The 17,159-nt window shown below is 42.0% G+C and overlaps 1 protein-coding gene and 1 non-coding gene across 4 annotated transcripts; both read right to left on the reverse strand.

Moving 5' to 3' along the window:
- Positions 1-7,560: 7,560 nt before the first annotated feature.
- On the reverse strand, positions 7,561-7,655 carry LOC112259542. The gene has a single exon (XR_002954891.1). It is a non-coding gene; the product is annotated as a Z30 small nucleolar RNA (small nucleolar RNA).
- A 776-nt stretch (positions 7,656-8,431) lies between these two features.
- On the reverse strand, positions 8,432-12,754 carry LOC112257930 (protein orai-2). 3 transcript variants are annotated; one of them, XM_024431878.2, is made up of 3 exons: positions 12,646-12,754; positions 11,007-11,242; positions 8,432-10,714 (listed from the first exon to the last, which is right to left on the reverse strand). In XM_024431878.2, exons 2-3 carry the CDS (start codon positions 11,235-11,237, stop codon positions 10,115-10,117), a joined length of 831 nt encoding a protein of 276 aa, XP_024287646.1. In that variant the 5' UTR covers positions 11,238-11,242; positions 12,646-12,754; the 3' UTR covers positions 8,432-10,114. The 3 variants fall into 3 exon arrangements, with proteins under 3 accessions (XP_024287646.1, XP_024287645.1, XP_024287644.1); XM_024431877.2 differs by having other exon boundaries at positions 12,565-12,754; XM_024431876.2 differs by having other exon boundaries at positions 12,521-12,751.
- Between the last annotated feature and the right edge of the window lie 4,405 nt (positions 12,755-17,159).

Genomic DNA, 17,159 nt, shown 5'->3' on the forward strand with positions numbered 1-17,159 from the left:
TTCACACTGAGCACATGTGACAGACGTGACAGTCTGGAGACGCCATGGAGAACATTCAGCTGCCTGCAACATCCTCCAGCATGACTGGTTTGGCGGTGGGTCAGTCATGGTGTGGGGTGGCATTTCTTTGGGGGGCCGCACAGCCCTCCATGTGCTCGCCAGAGGTAGCCTGACTGCCATTAGGTACCGAGATGAGCTCCTCAGACCCCTTGTGAGACCATATGCTGGTGCAGTTGGCCCTGGGTTCCTCCTAATGCAAGACAATGCTAGACCTCATGTGGCTGGAGTGTGTCAGCAGTTCCTGCAAGAGGAAGGCATTGATGCTATGGACTGGCCCGCCCGTTCCCCAGACCTGAATCCAATTGAGCACATCTGGGACCTCATGTCTCGCTCCATCCACCAACGCCACGTTGCACCACAGACTGTCCAGGAGTTGGCGGATGCTTTAGTCCAGGTCTGGGAGGAGATCCCTCAGGAGACCATCCGCCACCTCATCAGGAGCATGCCCAGGCGTTGTAGGGAGGTCATACAGGCACGTGGAGGCCACACACACTACTGAGCCTCATTTTGACTTGTTTTAAGGACATTACATCAAAGTTGGATCAGCCTGTAGTGTGGTTTTCCACTTTAATTTTGAGTGTGACTCCAAATCCAGACCTCCATGGGTTGATAAATTTGATTTCCATTGATAATTTGTGTGATTTTGTTGTCAGCACATTCAACGAAGAAAAAGTATTTAATAAGAATATTTCATTCATTCAGATCTAGGATGTGTTATTTTAGTGTTCCCTTTATTTTTTTGAGCAGTGTAGGAACGACGATTGGTGTTGACACTTCCCATCACTCAGAAGTTATGTAGCAAGCTAAGGTGACAATTCCTGCCATGGATGTTTCCCAGTTGCTTCAAATGTTCAAAGTCATAGAGTAAGAATGATTTAAGCCACAGCAGTCAACTAGCTAGCCGTTTAGCTTTCTAGCACATTCACTAATTTGTTTGTAAACAATTAACAAGCAGGTAGCCTAGTGGTTAGAGCGTTGGGCCATTAACCGAAAGTTGCTAGATGGAATCCCTGCGCTGACAAGGTCTAAATCTGTTGTTCTGCCCCTGAACAAGGCAGGTAACCCACTGTTCCTAGGCTGTCATTGTAAATAACAATTTCTTCTTAACTGACTTGCCTAATTAAATAAGTTTAAAAAATATATATTTTGTTACCACATGTTTTTGCCAAAAACTGTCAAGAGCAAGCATCAAGAAATGCCAAATAAGTATAAAAACCATGAGGGCAATAAATCAGACTTGACCGTTCAGACAAGTTGAATGGCCAGGGATCAGATTTGTATCCGATTTCAACCACCTACGAAGGTTTTGACCCCCCTTTGTTCAGGGACACATTATTCCATTTCTCTTAGTCACATGTCTGTGGAACTTGTTCAGTTTATCTCAGTTGTTGAATCTTATGTTCATACATGTTAAGTTTTCTGAAAAGAAATACAGTTGACAGTGGGAGGACTTTTGGCAGCGATTACAGCTGAGAGTCTTTAAGAGCTTTCCACACCTGGATTGTGCAACATTTGCCCATTTATTATTTTCTATATTCAAGCTCAGTCAAATTGGTTGTTGATCATTGCTAGACAACCATTAAGGTTTTGCCATAGATTTTCAAGTAGATTTAAGTCCAAACTGACTCGACCACAAAGTTAATTGCTTTGCCACATATTTTGCAGTAGTACTTTAGTGCCTTGTTGAAAACATTATGCATGTTTTGGAATATTTTTATTCTGTACACCGGCTTATGGTAGCAAAATTAACATAAAATTCTCAGGCAACAGCTCTGGTGGACATTCCTGCAGTCAGCATGCCAATTGCACACAAAACTTGAACACAAAACACACAAAACATTGTGTTGTGTGCCAAAACGGCACATTTTAGGATGGCATTTTATTGTTCCTGGCTCAAGGTACACCAGTGTAATGCTGTTAAATCAGCTTCTTGATATGCCACACCTGTCAGGTGGATGAATTATCTTGGCAAAGGAGAAATGCTCACTAACAGGGATGTAAACAAATTTGTGCACAATGTGAGAAATAAGCTTTTTCTCGGTATGGAAAATGTATTTTAGCTCATGAAACATGGGACCAACACTACATGTTGCATTTATATTTGTTCCGTATACAATGTTGATCCATCTTCAGTTTTCATATCACAGCCATTCAACTCTGTTTCAAAGTCACCATTGGCCTCAGGGTGAAATACCTGTGTGGTTTCCTTCCTCTCTGGCAACCGAGTTAGGAAGCACGCCTGTATCTTTACAGTGATTGGGTTTATTGATACACCATTCAAAGTGTAATTAACTTCACAATGCTCAAAGGGATATTCAAAGTCTGCTTCTTTTTTTTACCCAGCTACCACTAGGTGCCCTTAAGCGAGGCATTGGAATAACTCCCTGGTCTGTGTTTGAAATGTACTGCCTTGACTGAGAAACCATTCAGATAATTGCATGTGTGAAGTACAGAGATGAGGTTATCATTTAAAAAAAGACATCAAATTGACTACCCTCAATGACCATGTTAACCACTATTATTGCACACAGAGTCCATTCAACATTCTTACTTCTGAACTTATTTAGGCTTGCTGTAAAAGGGGTTGAATACTTAAAAGCAATGTATTGTCTATTTTACATTTCTAAAACATAATTCCACTTTGGCATTGGGTATTGTGTACAGGCCAGAGACATTTATTTCTTTTTTAAATTTAATCAATTTTAAATTCAGGCTGTAGCAAAATGTAGTGAAAGTCAAGGGGTGTGAACCTACCCAATTTTGTTCTGCCCATCAATGACCATTGGTGAGCAAGCAAGAGACATTTTATTAGGCTCCCCATTAGCTGTTGCGAAAGGAGCAGCTACTCTTTCTGGGGTCCATACAAAACAATACAGAGCATTAATAGACAACTGCTCAAGCACAGATCTACATACATTTAAAAACATCTAGGTCAAATAAGGGAGAGGTGTTGTGCCATGGATGTTGCATGATCTGTTTTGAAACCAGGTTTGCTGTTCATTGGAGGAATATGATATGGAGTTCCATGCAATAATGACTCTATATAATACTGTACGCTTTCTTGAATTTGTGAGACTCTGAAAAGACCTCTGGTGTGGTAAGTGTGTGTGTCAGCTGTGTGTATGTTCACTATAAAAAAAAACAATTTAGAACTTACAAAAATCAAATAAAAGTGATGCAGTCAATCAACTTCTAGCCAAGAGAGACTGGTGCAGAGTATTTAAAGTGCATTCGTAAAGAATTCAGACTCATTCCCTTTTTGTTACGTTACAGCCTTATACTAAAATGGATTAAATTATTTTTTCCCAGCAATCCACACACCAAATAATGAAAGCAAAAACACATGCAAATATTAAAAAACAAACACCTAAGTATTCAGACCCTTTTCTATGAGACTCAAAATTGAGCTCCGATGTATTCTGTCTCCTTTGATCATCCTGGAGATCTTTCTACAACTTGGAGTCCACCTGTGGTAAATTAAATTGGGCATGATTTGGAAAAGCACACACACCTGTCTATAAGGTCCCACAATTGACAGTGCATGTCAAAGCAAAAACCAAGCCATGAGGTTGAAGGAATTGTCCGTGGAGCTCCAAGACAGGATTGTGTCAAGGTACAGATCTGGGGAAGGGTAACAAAATCAATTCTACAGCATTGAAGGTCCACAAGAACAGTGAGTGGCCTCCATCATTGTTAAATTGGAACCACCAAGGCTCCTCCTAGAGCTGGCTGCCCAGCCAAACTGAGCAATCGGGGGAGAAGGGCCTTAGGGAGGTGACCAAGTACCCGATGGTCACTGACAGAGCTCCAGACAACCATCTCTGCAGCACTCAAAATTAGGCCGTTGTGGTAGAGTGGCCAGACAGAAGCCACTCCTCAGCAAAAGGCACATGACAACCCGCTTGGAGTTTGACATTCACCTAAAGGACTCTGACCACCCAGATTCTCTGTTCTGATGAAACCAAGATTGAACTCTTTGGCCTGAATACCAAGCGTCATGTCTGGAGGAAACCTGGCATCATCCCTTTGGTGAGGCATGGTGGTGGCAGCATCATGCTGTGGGATGTTTCAGGGGCAGGGAGACTGAGGATCAAGGGAAAGATTAACAGAGCAATCCTTGAAGATCTGCTCTAGAGCGCTCAGGAACTCAGACTTGATCAGAGAATTAACATTTGCTCCTTTGACTGGGTGGACATGTCAGTTCATGCTGCAAGCGCTCTGGTTGGAGTATGTCCTCCGGAAGTAGTCATAATTACTGTGTGTCCATGGAAAGGGGTGAGAACAATCAGCCTTCTACGGTTTGTATTGAAGTAATCATAGGATGGAAGCTAGCTGTCCTCCGGCTATACCATGGTGCTAACCTACAGAGTGCCGTTGAGGCTACTGTAGACCTTTGCAAAAGTGTTTAACAATTACTTGGTGACACGTGATTATAGTTAATCTTTTTGGGGATAGGGGGCAGTATTCAGAAGTTTGGATGACTGAGGTGCCCAAAGTAAACTGCCTGCTACTCAGGCCTAGAAGCTAGGATATGCATATAATTAGTAGATTTGGAAAGAAACTAAAGTTTCCAAAACTGTTAAAATGTCTAACAGAACTGATATGGCAGGCAAAAACCTGAGGAAAGTCCATCCAGGAAGTGCTATTATTTTGAAAAGGCTGTTTTTCCATTGAAAGCCTATCCACCATACAAAGACTTATGACGCAGTTCACGATCCCTATGGCTTCCACTACGTGGCATTGTTTCAGGCTTACTCTGAAAAATTAGGGAGAAACATCACTTTCAATGAGAGGCCAGTGGAAATTTCCAGAGATGTCCTGCGCGATCACGAGAGCGCGCCTCTGGTTTTTCCTTTTCTGTTGAAGCTATTGTCCGGTTGAAATATGATCGAATTACGACAAAAACCTGAGGATTGATTATAAACATCTTTTGACATATCTACGAACTTACAGTACTTTTTTGAATTGTCGTCTGCCTGCTGTGACCGTGCTTTGTGCCAATGGATTACTGAACAGAACAGGTTTTTGAACATAAACAGGGACTTTATCGAACAAAACTAACATGAGTCTTGAGTGGAACCATACGAAGACCAAAGGCAAGTGATAAAGTCTATTGCTATTTCTGACTTACTCCTCTGCTTGGCTGGTTACTGTTTGTAATGATTTGTCTGCCGGGCGTTGTTCTCAGATAATCGCATGGTTTGCTTTCGCCGTAAAGCCTCTGAAATCTTACAGCGGTTTGATTTACAAGAAGTTTCTTTAAGCTGATGTATAACACTTGTATGTTTAAGGACATTTTATTATAACTTTCTGAATTTGGCGCTCTGCAATTTCACTGGCTGTTGTCGACGTGGGACGCTACCGTCCCACCTATCCCAAAGAAGTTAAGTGTAACGTCAAATGTTATGACACTAGTTTAAATTCTACAGTTGTGGGTGTCACGGAGTAGACTGATAACCCATTTCATTGATCCACTAGTAAGGCTGTACAGTGAAAAGTATGCCCCAATGCAATTCGTAAGACAACTATATCCATTGAGATTAGATTTTTACTTTGTCAAATTAGCATGTTCTCTTGAATGTGTAACAGTCCAAACTTATTTTGCATCTAGTTCAAATATGGCACATTCCCATTTGCACTTTCAATGAGGTACTTTATTTTAACTGTAGTCCATCGGTAATCTTTGTGGCTAGTTTCTCATAGCTAAGTAACATGGGCAATTTGCACAGCAAGTCTAAGGGGGGCATGATTTGACAAATGTAATACAAACCCAGCCCTAACTTTACTCCTTGTGACAGAGGTGTCAAACTTAGTTTACGATAACCAAAGTAATCTCACTTATGTCAATTGACACTAGAATAAAATGATACCACAGGCTATTTTCAAAAGGATTTGGATTATTAGGGGGCAGTTCCTCTTCAATGCAGTAATGTCTGTTTTGAACAAGTCCAGTTTACTACATGACAAGTATAATCTTCAAATTAGGCTTCCAATGCAATATACTCCCTTAAAATTTAGATTGTGAGATGTGATCAATCCAATGAATTTGAACACCATCTTTCCCAAATTCAAAAGACACTTCCCCATTTGAGCCATCTTTGTTGCATATTACCAATTGAATAACATAACACCGCTCGCTTTAGTATCACGCTTTTTATTAATAATCTGCCTCAAGGCCTTCGTCAGAGCTTCTTTAACATGATCTTCTCCAAAGGCCAAAAGCTATTTGAAGCCTGCAAGGTCCCAGTGGATTGCTTCAGTAAACCGCAAAGGCATCTGAAAATTGTCAAAAGAACAAAGCTGTTAAGAGTTAGTATTTAGTACCGCTATAGAGTTATACATCTAGGTGGAATCATTAATAAAGACATCCACTGTTAGCCCAGGAAGATAATGTTAAGACTGGGACAGTTAACACCATCAAGCTCATCCTGTTTACATGAACCAGTTGATGAATAAAATGCTAATATATCATGAATTAGTACACAAATATAATATAACTGGACAAACAAGTACTTCTCATTGAAGTCTCTGCAATGTATTGTATTTAGAAACAGGTCACAACCTCAAGCAGATTTGTGAACGTGATCTATTGCGGTCTGGCTGGAGAGTTCAGCTAATATGATTAGGGGGCCTCCCATCCAGCCCCATGATTAAAATGACATCAGCTAAAAAGTTCACTCATCTTGCTGGTCCAGCCCATTGTTTAGAGTCAAAGGCCATTTCCTTAAGAATGGTGCACCTTGACAGATGATCAAGCATGTCAACCATTTCTGAAATGAAACCACATCTTAAAGCAGTTTGAATGGTTAAGTTACCCATTTCCTGCAAGTTATTAATATCTACGCAAATAGGAGCCACCAATGACAAAAAAAAGATTTGCATCAACCAAGGAAACCTTGCAGAGCACAAACTGTTTTTCAAAAGGTCTAAGTACTTTACATTGTTGGGGGGTTCAACCCATCAAAGCCACACTGTAGAAATTCAATTATAAGCTGGACAACCAGTCTCAACCCACATTAGTGGAGAGGATGCGTTCAGAGGGCATTTAGACTTAATAGCTCAGAGAGAAGATTACAACCGATCACACCTTGGTCAGTGACAATACAGAGTCAAGAAATTCTGCACCTCATAGCTTGCCACCAAAACCGAATGAAATACTCTGATTGAAATGGAGCATACATGGCCATCGGCCAGAGTGACATCAGGAAAATTAGGCTGCGTTTACACAGGTAGCCCAAACATGGATATTTGACGTACTAGCTCTTTGACACACATTTTTTCAGAAAGACCAATTACTGAGAAAAATAGGCCTACCAGTGTGAACACAGCCTAAGGACCCAGTTTGTGGGCTACATACCGTCAGTTGCCAAGTTACTGGTGAACTGGTTAAGTCCTGAATAGCCCCCTGTGAGTTTAATAAATAGAAAAACAAGTAACTCAACAGGATGTGATTAAACATTTGGGAATTTGCAGAAAGTCAAACAGCTCATTTGGATATAACAGCTCAGAGAGAAGATTACAAGCAATCACACCTTGGTCAACAACACCCTTGAGTGTCAATACCAAGTCAGGAAATTCTTAATATCATCATAGCTGGAAAAGTGTCAGAAGACTATACTATATGCCATTTGGTTGGTACTCATTAGGTTAAAAAAAAGGAACTTAGACATCAGTCCAAAAGAAATCAAGCCAGTTTCTAGACGTGTTTTACAAGGTCTAACCATTTGGCCATTGAAGTAAGAACTACTGGTAGAGTGATCAAAAGTTTATTTTTATTTTTTTTAAATATTGAAACACATACCTGTTTAGTCTCATCCTCTTCGACTTATCAAAGACTTAGAGGCATTGTAATCAACTCGAAGATGTCGTGGTTTGGTGCCTTTTCCCTTCTGTAATAAGAGAATGCATAAAGTGAAGTTGTGTGAGCCATCCTTTTAAGTAAACTAACTTGATTGGATAGTGTGTGCTTGGGGTGTTGTATTGGCTATCACTTGGGACAATGATTACATGTCAAATTAGTGTAATGATTACACAGCTGTAAATGTTGTGTAATTGAACGAACCAGGGACAGGATTGGACAACCACAATCACTATGGTAGCATCTTTGGTGTAGCGCATCATCAGAATAGCAATTTGGCTGTTTCTATATATCGCAGGTGTGTACCATCTGGCCCTCCTGAGACGTGGAAGGATAGGCTTTTCAATTGATGCACATTACAGAGAGAAGCCAGACAACAAAATAGTCTGATTCTCATTAATACATCCAAGCCGTCTGGCGCCCAATGGCAGTCGATGACGTAGCACGGAACCATTGGTTGACGCATGCAACATGACCTAGGTCTTCACAAGATATAGACACGAGTACGCAGAGTAGGGCATGGAAATAACAAAATAAGACGAGTCTTTATTTAACATTCATTAACAAGATATGAAAAGACATGCTATTCCACAGAACCTTTAATAGACTACATAGTGCACAGAAAGCAGTAAATGTACCACAATACCGCATGTTGTTAAATCCAAAATAAATCAGGTTTTAACAAATTGACAGCATTGTTTTCCCATCAACATATAATCCTTTTGTTTGGTCAAATAAACTTTTTTCAGAGGGGACATTTACAACAATTAATTATGACCTGAAGAAGAAAACAATGTGACATTCTAGTATTAACACTAACTTTCGAACTAAACTACAAGTGCACTTTCATCTTTTTCCACCACATTGAAAGGAGATTCTTGGTCAGAACAATCTTTGTTTGGAATGTTTACTTTTTTTTAAAGCAGAGAAAAAAATATTTATTCAAGAGAACTGGCACCATTGACTGTATTTACATTCCTCATTCATAGCTCACCACTCAAACACACCAATAAAGCGTTAACAATTAAAGTATTCAATAAGCATTGAGTTATGATCATCGTGGCTGGTTCATTGCATCAGTGATATATTCAGTAACCCTCTTCATTTTAATCATAGCCGACACACTTCCATAAAGTAATGGTGCAAATGACATTTGACACTGGTTACTTATCATACAGTAAGCATCCTCTTTGCTGCAATAATACTATTGTAAACATGTTCAGACAAGTATTAACATGTCAATGTTGTTTTGAATAGAACAGGAGGAATTACCTCACCATTTTTGGCACATAAAACATGTTTTGTCATAAAGAAATATAATGCATAACAGTGGATATGAATTTCATGTAGTCATTCTATTATTTGTCAATGTTTATACTGTTTCGTTATATAAGCCAATGCAAGTTCACTAAACTATACTTTGGTGAGCATATACATTGTAACTTCAATATTCATTTGCTGTGTGAGCAGGTAGTATCTCTTATTTTAACAATAATTAACAGTAACTTAAAATAAATAAGCAGTCCTTCACTAATATGAGGAGATTACAAGTCTTAACGTCGAGGCACCATAGCTATTCACTATCTTTGACACCAGAGTAGCCTATGAACTAAAGGACAGTTTATAGGCTTGGGAGGGAGTTCTATATAAAATATGGATTATAATGCAGATTAAATGAACATACCCCCCAAAGCATGTCTACACACAGCATTTGTGTGTGCTCCTATTCCTGTCACCTACTGAAAAACATTACACTGTTTGGTGCAACATGAACTTCAAAAAGTCAATGGAGTGTTTTTTTCCACCAGCTTCTGTGTCTGCTTACTGCCATGATCTATGTAAATCATAGCCTGGCATGACCACAATAACACTGCCTTCTGAGAACAAGCACACAGTGAAGTTTGACATCTTATTTCGATTTTCACCACTTCCTTTATGAATTGTGGAGAGATGGCACAAATGAACAACTAACAAAATAGCCCTCAAGACATTAGAATATAAGTCATCTTTTAATTTGCCTCAATACAGCAGATCCTACTTCTCTCAGAGACAAGATACTATTTTCAAAAACAAACACTAACCTTTGACCTCAATAAATTAGTAGCGTGGGAGAAATCCTTAATCCTCCCACTTATTCAGTGGAATTGTGGTGCTTCTCAATATATTTGAGAGTGGACAGAAGAGCAGCTAAAGAGCTCACACTGCCTGTAGGCCTCTCTCACACCCATCCAGCTGCACCTTAATCTTGTGCAGTTCCTCGATCTCCTGGTGGTGGCGCTCTGTCTTGTGGCTCACCAGAGAGCGGTAGAAGTGGATGGTGAATACCACAAAGATCACCCCCACCGGCACCATGATGATGGTGGAGGCCAAGGCCGCCTGCCAGCCGCTGTGCCCTGGCGGAGCGGCGGACGGCACAGCGGGGCCACTACAGTTCACCTTAGATAGTGCCAGTTCGGCGGCCGCCACAGCCACCTGGTTGGCAGCACCAGAGTCCACGGGCAGGAACTTGATCCAGCAGAGCAGCACCACCTCAGCCAGGAAGAGCAGGATGCCCAGGGCGGTGGAGAAGCCCCAGGCCAACTCAATGTAGTGGTGCATGCGCTCGTGAGGTGACTCACTGACCGAGTTGAGGTTGTGGATGTTGCTGACCGCCTCCACGTGCGGAAGGATGCAGGTGCTGATGAGCAACGCAAATAAGTGTACAGCCACCAGCACCGTGGTGCACACACTAAAGGCGATGAGGAGCATGCGCGGGTAGTTGTACTGCATCTCCAGCTGGACCTCCACCATGGCCACCTAGCATGGCACAACAACAACATCACCATTATCATTATCACAGTTCACCACCACAGTGAGCGGGATAGCTACTAGCATAAAAATGTCAAAACGGCCTACTTTCCAGATTGGTTCACATGCTATTAATAGCAGCCTGGGAGTGAGTGAGTGAGTGTGCTTTTTTTCCCCTCAAGAGGTTTATCTGAAAAATGTCTCAGTCTCTAGTGATACAACGTACAGGCTGACAGGGAAATTGATCTTGAAAACAACTTTGGAGGGATTATTATCCCTGGAAAATAGTGGGGTAACTCACCATAGCAAAGCCTGAGAGCAGGGCAGAGGTGCGGCTGGAGGCTTTCAGCTTGGCCCGGCTCAGGTAGAGCTTCCTCCAAGACAGGGCCTGTACAGAGTGGTGATTGGAGGTGACCAGCTCCAGGTAGCTGCGGCGCACCCAGTCCCTGTAGTCCATCCCTCCACCCTCCGGCATCTGCTCTGAGCCCCCCGGGGCCGGGGAGCCCATGGGCACGTTCAGTTCACTGCTCATGGCAACTAGCAGACAAGGATGGATGGCAACATTAATAAAAGGAAATAAAATAAAATACATTTAGAGTTAATGTTTGTCGTTGTGACAATTTTACAGTGTGGTCCAATACACTTGAGACACTAATGGCTGAATTCTTGAGACATATCCAAAACTAGACTGCTCACTTTGCTGGGATTCCATTGTTTTATGACTGGTTTGCATCACCCGTCTATAGTTAAGCCCAAAAAAACATGGCTATTGCCAGCTACACAAAATCTTGAGCAGCGAGTGCTTGAAAGTATGGGTTGTGCCTTAATGCCAGCTGCAGCAAAAAAAAGTACCAGGTTTACATCCTTGTCAATGTTGGCTAAGAATTTAGCTTGTGTTTGACACATATACTAGAGATTAAGACAACCCATTGTAAAACGTCTTCTCTTTTTAGTCATATGGCTACATCCTTGTCAGGAAAGTTCAACCTGATACGACCATGATGTCTAGTAGATAGGTAAATCATTTACAACTTGGTCAAATTATTTGTAGCTGAACAATTATTTTTGTGCATGATATTCCTGAAGCCTGTATTACGGGTATTGTTCCCACACAGACATAGTTCCATGTTACTGCACTTGTTTACGAAGACAGACGACCACCTGTGCCAGTTAGCTTGCTCGAACACCTGTGTGTAAACGTAACTGTGGAGGAAGTGTAGTTCGTTGGCTGGAGGCACACAGATGTATGGATCTGTGCAAATCTGCTACAGTAAGTATATATATTTTATTTGAAAGATGCTTTCTCGCCGATATGAAAGATATGGAAGTTATGTTTTGAAAACCATATCAAACGCGATGATTGACGTTTCTAAACGTTACAGCAGAGCGTCGGGATTGTAGTTCACATGGTTCCACCGGTAAGCGGTGCTTATAGCTGAGAACCAGTGGGTTAATATCTATAGCTAAGTACCCACCAAATTAATATATCGCGCTCACGCTAGCCAACTGTTTTATTTCTTTCTAGACAGCTTCAACCTTGCTCTATGGCTAGAATCAGCAGTGCGTGGAATATCAACTAAGTAGCAAATAAACCACCAGGAAAAATAACAGGTGCAACCTAGCTAGCCATGTCATAAAATGTTTATTTCAGTAATTCCAGCGTCCAACTGCTCCGAGGTGTTGCTAGTACGGCTAACGTTAACGTTAGTCATAAAATGTTGACGATGTGACTTCCTAGCACTCTGGCTAGCATCGCGTTGGCTAAGTTATTAACAAGCTCGGTAGGCTGCTACACGATTCTTGATATAGTTTTACCTTTTTGCCAAGACGTCCTTTGACCTATTAATTCATCCACAAACCTTAGCGAACTTCGATGAATGAGAGGGTGGTTAAAATACTTGCTGTGAGAGACTTGACTACAATCTTTCCTTCGCACTCACTGTTATTTTAGTCCGGAGCATTCTGGTCACGTGATCCAGGGCAAAGTACGAAAACTTCCTCTATGGATGTTTTATGGCGGTTGGCAACCAACTAAGGTGCATTACCGACACCAGCTGTATTGGAGGGTGGACCAGAGACAGTGGAGGTCTAAAAAAAAAATCTACACAATATTCTCGTCACCCCACGGAAACGAAATACATCATTAAATCTTACATCCATTTGAAGATTTCCCCAGCGGTTCACTTAATCTGGGCTCTTCAACCCCATTACTCCTCAAATCTAATAACAATCTCTCCCTTTCATATTTCTGGCACTGAAATAGTGGAACTCGTTCTGTCTCCATTTCCTGCTGACAATGATCACACCTCCCAGTTGATGTTTCCCCACCAATTTCAATATACGATTGAGCCTTGTGTGTCCCAGTCTCAGCCTTGTGATTACGCTTTCATCCCTTCTCTCTCGGCCTGATGACCTCCCTGCCCCCACCTTTTCCCGAATCTTATACAGGCGTCTTCCCTTTCCCTCCTCTTCCACAACTCATCTAATTTGTTTCGAACCCCTTTTTAATCAACTGGTAAGGCTTCTACTTTACTGATTGACAACTCCATCTCAACATTAGGATGTTTAAGAGCCTGCTTGGCGATAACATCCACCTCCTCGTTCCCCTCTACTCCCACATGAGCTGGTGCACAGAGGAACATCACAAATACCCCCATCTGTCTCACCCTATAAAAGCACTGTAAAACCTCAAACAATAAATACATTCTGTTTGCTCCGAGACATTAATTTCAGCTCATCAGTGCTGCACAGTAGTCAGAGCAGATGACTACCTTGTCTGGCTCACCACCTCCACCCACTCTGCAGCCAAGAGTATGGCCATCAACTCCATTGTGTAAACATAAATGATCCATTGCTATTTTTGTCACTGCCACCTTAAATATTAATAATTAGATATTTAATAAGTAGACATGCACTCATAATTAACTGTAGCGCATATAAAGCACCCACAAGTTTCTAGTGGCTGAAAACACAATCATTGCGGGATGAACGGGTGATGAATTTCCGGCCAAGGGTGGTCAATGTAAAAAATAATTCCTTCCTCCCTCGACCTTGCCCTGCGAGTGTATACTTGTCAGACGTCATGATACATCATCAGAAGTGTCCACTTAATTTGAGGGCTGAAGGGATAGAGTGTGTCTTAAGTGTTTGGACCGCAGCCATCGTCAAGAAAGCATTATATTGGGTTCTTAAATGTTCACTTACAACTGAATCTACTCCTTCCTCAACAGTTCTTACCCTCTCTAGCAACCCTAGATCTATCACTGGCTGAGGGAGCAACCAAGGTGGGATAGCAGGAAGAACCACAGAGGGACAAAACTCCCTTCCGAACAACCCCATCTCCCTCGCCATGCCAATGCCTATCCACCCGAAACTTGTATTCAGATAGCACTCTGGGAGCACCTTTTTCGTAGGATGTGCAACCTTATGTCCTTGTAGGTTGACCCAATATGTCATGGTTAGCTGTTGTCTTAACTTTAACAGCATCTCTCCCAAAAATTTTAATTGTTTATGACTGGAGGTAACCTTTAACAGAGACACAAAGAAGATTATTTGTGGCCCAGATCTTGACTTGATCCATTTTAGGTAGTAAACCACGAACGTTAAGATGTAAAAATGTCAAACATTTTCTGCATTTAAAATCACACAGAGTTTCAGTACAAGTCAGATAATTTGAGATTTCAGAACAACCTGTACTTCGCCCTGTTCACCCCGGAAGTATTACATCTCCTGCAGCGTTGATAGTGCTCCATTTTAATTAGTCCTCTCCTCTCCAGAAAGTTAGTCAGCCTTTCCGTTATCATCCTTTCCATACATTTACTTACATGAGATGTCAACGCTATCAGACTATAGCTTGAAGGACTATTAGGGTTTTTCCCTAGTTTCCGTATTGGCACAACGACAGCCTGCTTCCAACTTCCAGGCAGTTCCTGCCACACCTTATTGTAAAGGCCCAATACTTTCCCCATTGCAGTGTCACTGAGATGAGCCATCATGATGTAACACATCTCATCCTTCCCGAGGAGATGCTACCCCAGCTAATGCTCTCTTCATCTCAGCCAACGTAAAAGGGCCATTCAATGTATCCCCGACCATCTTTCTCTGATCCACGACCCCCGGCAGATCTCCTCTGACCCTCTCTCTCCCATGCTGCCCCTCTTCTGTCAGATTAGTTGAGCTGTGCACCTTCACAAATACCTGGGTTAACATCGCTGCCTTCTCAGTATCTCTCACTGCAACTATCTCCACACTTTTCAGCACAGGGAGATCCAAATCTCTTCTGACCCCACTCATCCTCTTAATAATCCCCCGTGCTTCTCCCACAGGAGTGGTCCTGCCGATGTTTCCACAGAACCGGCGCCCATACTCCCTCTTAGCTGTCCTAATGATCCTCCTTAATACTGCTTGTGCTTGTTTATACTGAATCAGGTGCTGGTAATTATTGGACCTTTTCAACATTCTGAAAGCCCTGTTCCTACACTTCACAGCTTCTCTACACTCCTCAGTTCACCAGGGAACTGCGTTTACTCTTTCTCCCCTGCCTTGTGGCCCCTACTAATGCTCCTCTACTCCATCATTCACTGTTTCTATATCTGAATTGAGATCGACCTGAGACAGCTCCTGTTCACTCAACTCTCGAAACTGACCCCACTCTGCTTTCCCAAATATCCATCTCCACAATCCATTTCCTACTGAAACTTCCACCCTCATTCCTTCAGTACACATTATATGATAGTGATCACTACCCTCTGTAGATTCCTTCAATACCTCCCAACTACATCCGCCTGTCATTGAACTTGAGATCAGAGTACGATCCAGAGCAGATTCATTTCCAGTTATTGGGTCAATCCTGGTTCCCCGGCCATCATTAAGACTCACAAGCCCTTTCTCATCAAGTAGTTCTTCCAACACATGTAATTTTACATCAGTCAGTAACCCTCCCCAGAGCGTACTATGAGCATTAAAATCCCCACACCACATTACCCATCTCCTATCTTGACCTACTAAATTCCCAAGTGCCATCAACTCTAGCCTCTCTAGTCCCCCCTCTATCTCTACAGAATGCAACATACCCTTCTATTAAAAAATCTTGAGTAGAGTTAAACCATGTCTCCTGGAGACATATCACATCAAGAAACTGTTTGAACTCTTGCCCATTAGCCATCAAACTTCTGGCATTCCATTGAAGGATCAACACCATTATGACAATTAACCAATACATGATTCCTGGCTGAACTGATCATAATCTAGTTCACTGCCTGCTACACTATGATCTGTATCTTCTTAATCTTAGATTGTAATTTTTCTGTGCAAATGATTGCTGCTGTCACAAATGTAACGACCTTCCTCATTGTCTACTACCATTCTTGTGTTCTCCCCCAACCTGCATCCCGACCGGCCCTAGAATACATGCTTTTCTAGGTGCCCCCCTTATTTGTGTGTGAACTACCTTCACTGCTTCTGCATACGAGATTTTACACCCACTCCGCACCTGCTGCACTTCCACCTGTCTTCTCATCACGGCACAACCCCCATATGCCACACTATGGGCACCACCAACGTTACAGCAGTTTAACTGAACCCCGTCTCCACATTCCCCATATTTTTTGAATTTTTTAAAACGTCACCTTTATTTAAACAGGTAGGCCAGTTGAGAACAAGTTCTCATTTACAACTGCCACCTGGACAAGATAATGCAAAGCAGTGCAACACAAACAACAACACAGAGTTACACATAAACAAAAGTACAGCCAATAACACAATAGAAAAATCGATGTACATTGTGTGCAAATGTAGAAGAGTAGGGAGGTAAAGGCAATAAATAGGCAATTGAGGCGAAATAATACACATTTAGCATTAACACTGGAGTGATAGATGTGCAGATGATGATGTGCAAGTAGAGATACTGGGGTGCAAGAAGATAAGTAACAATATGATTTGTTCCAGTCATTGCCAGCAGAGAACTGGAAGGAAAGGCGGCCAAAGGAAGTGTTGGCTTTGGGGGTGACCTGTGAAATATGCCTGCTGGAGCATGTGCTACGGGTGTGTGTTGCTATGGTGACCAGTGAGCTAAGATAAGGCAGGACTTTACCTAGCATAGACTTATAGATGACCTGGAGCCAGTGGGTTTGGCAATGAATATCTAGTGAGGGCCAGCCAACGAGAGCATACAGGTCGTAGTGGTGGGTAGTATATGGGGCTTTGGTGACAAAACAGATGGCACTGTGATAGACTACATCCATGCTGAGTAGAGTGTTGGAGGCTATTTTGTAAATGGCATCGCCGAAGTCAAGGATCAGTAGGATAGTCACTTTACGAGGGTATGTTTGGCAGCATGAGTGAAGGAGGCTAAGTTTTGCGAAATAGGAAGCCAATTCTAGATTTAATTTTCGATTGGATATGCTTAATGTGAGTCTGGAAGGAGAATTTACAGTCTAGCAAGACACCTAGGTAT

This window comes from Oncorhynchus tshawytscha, linkage group LG09 (assembly GCF_018296145.1).
Source record: "Oncorhynchus tshawytscha isolate Ot180627B linkage group LG09, Otsh_v2.0, whole genome shotgun sequence".
Lineage (NCBI taxonomy): Eukaryota > Metazoa > Chordata > Actinopteri > Salmoniformes > Salmonidae > Oncorhynchus > Oncorhynchus tshawytscha.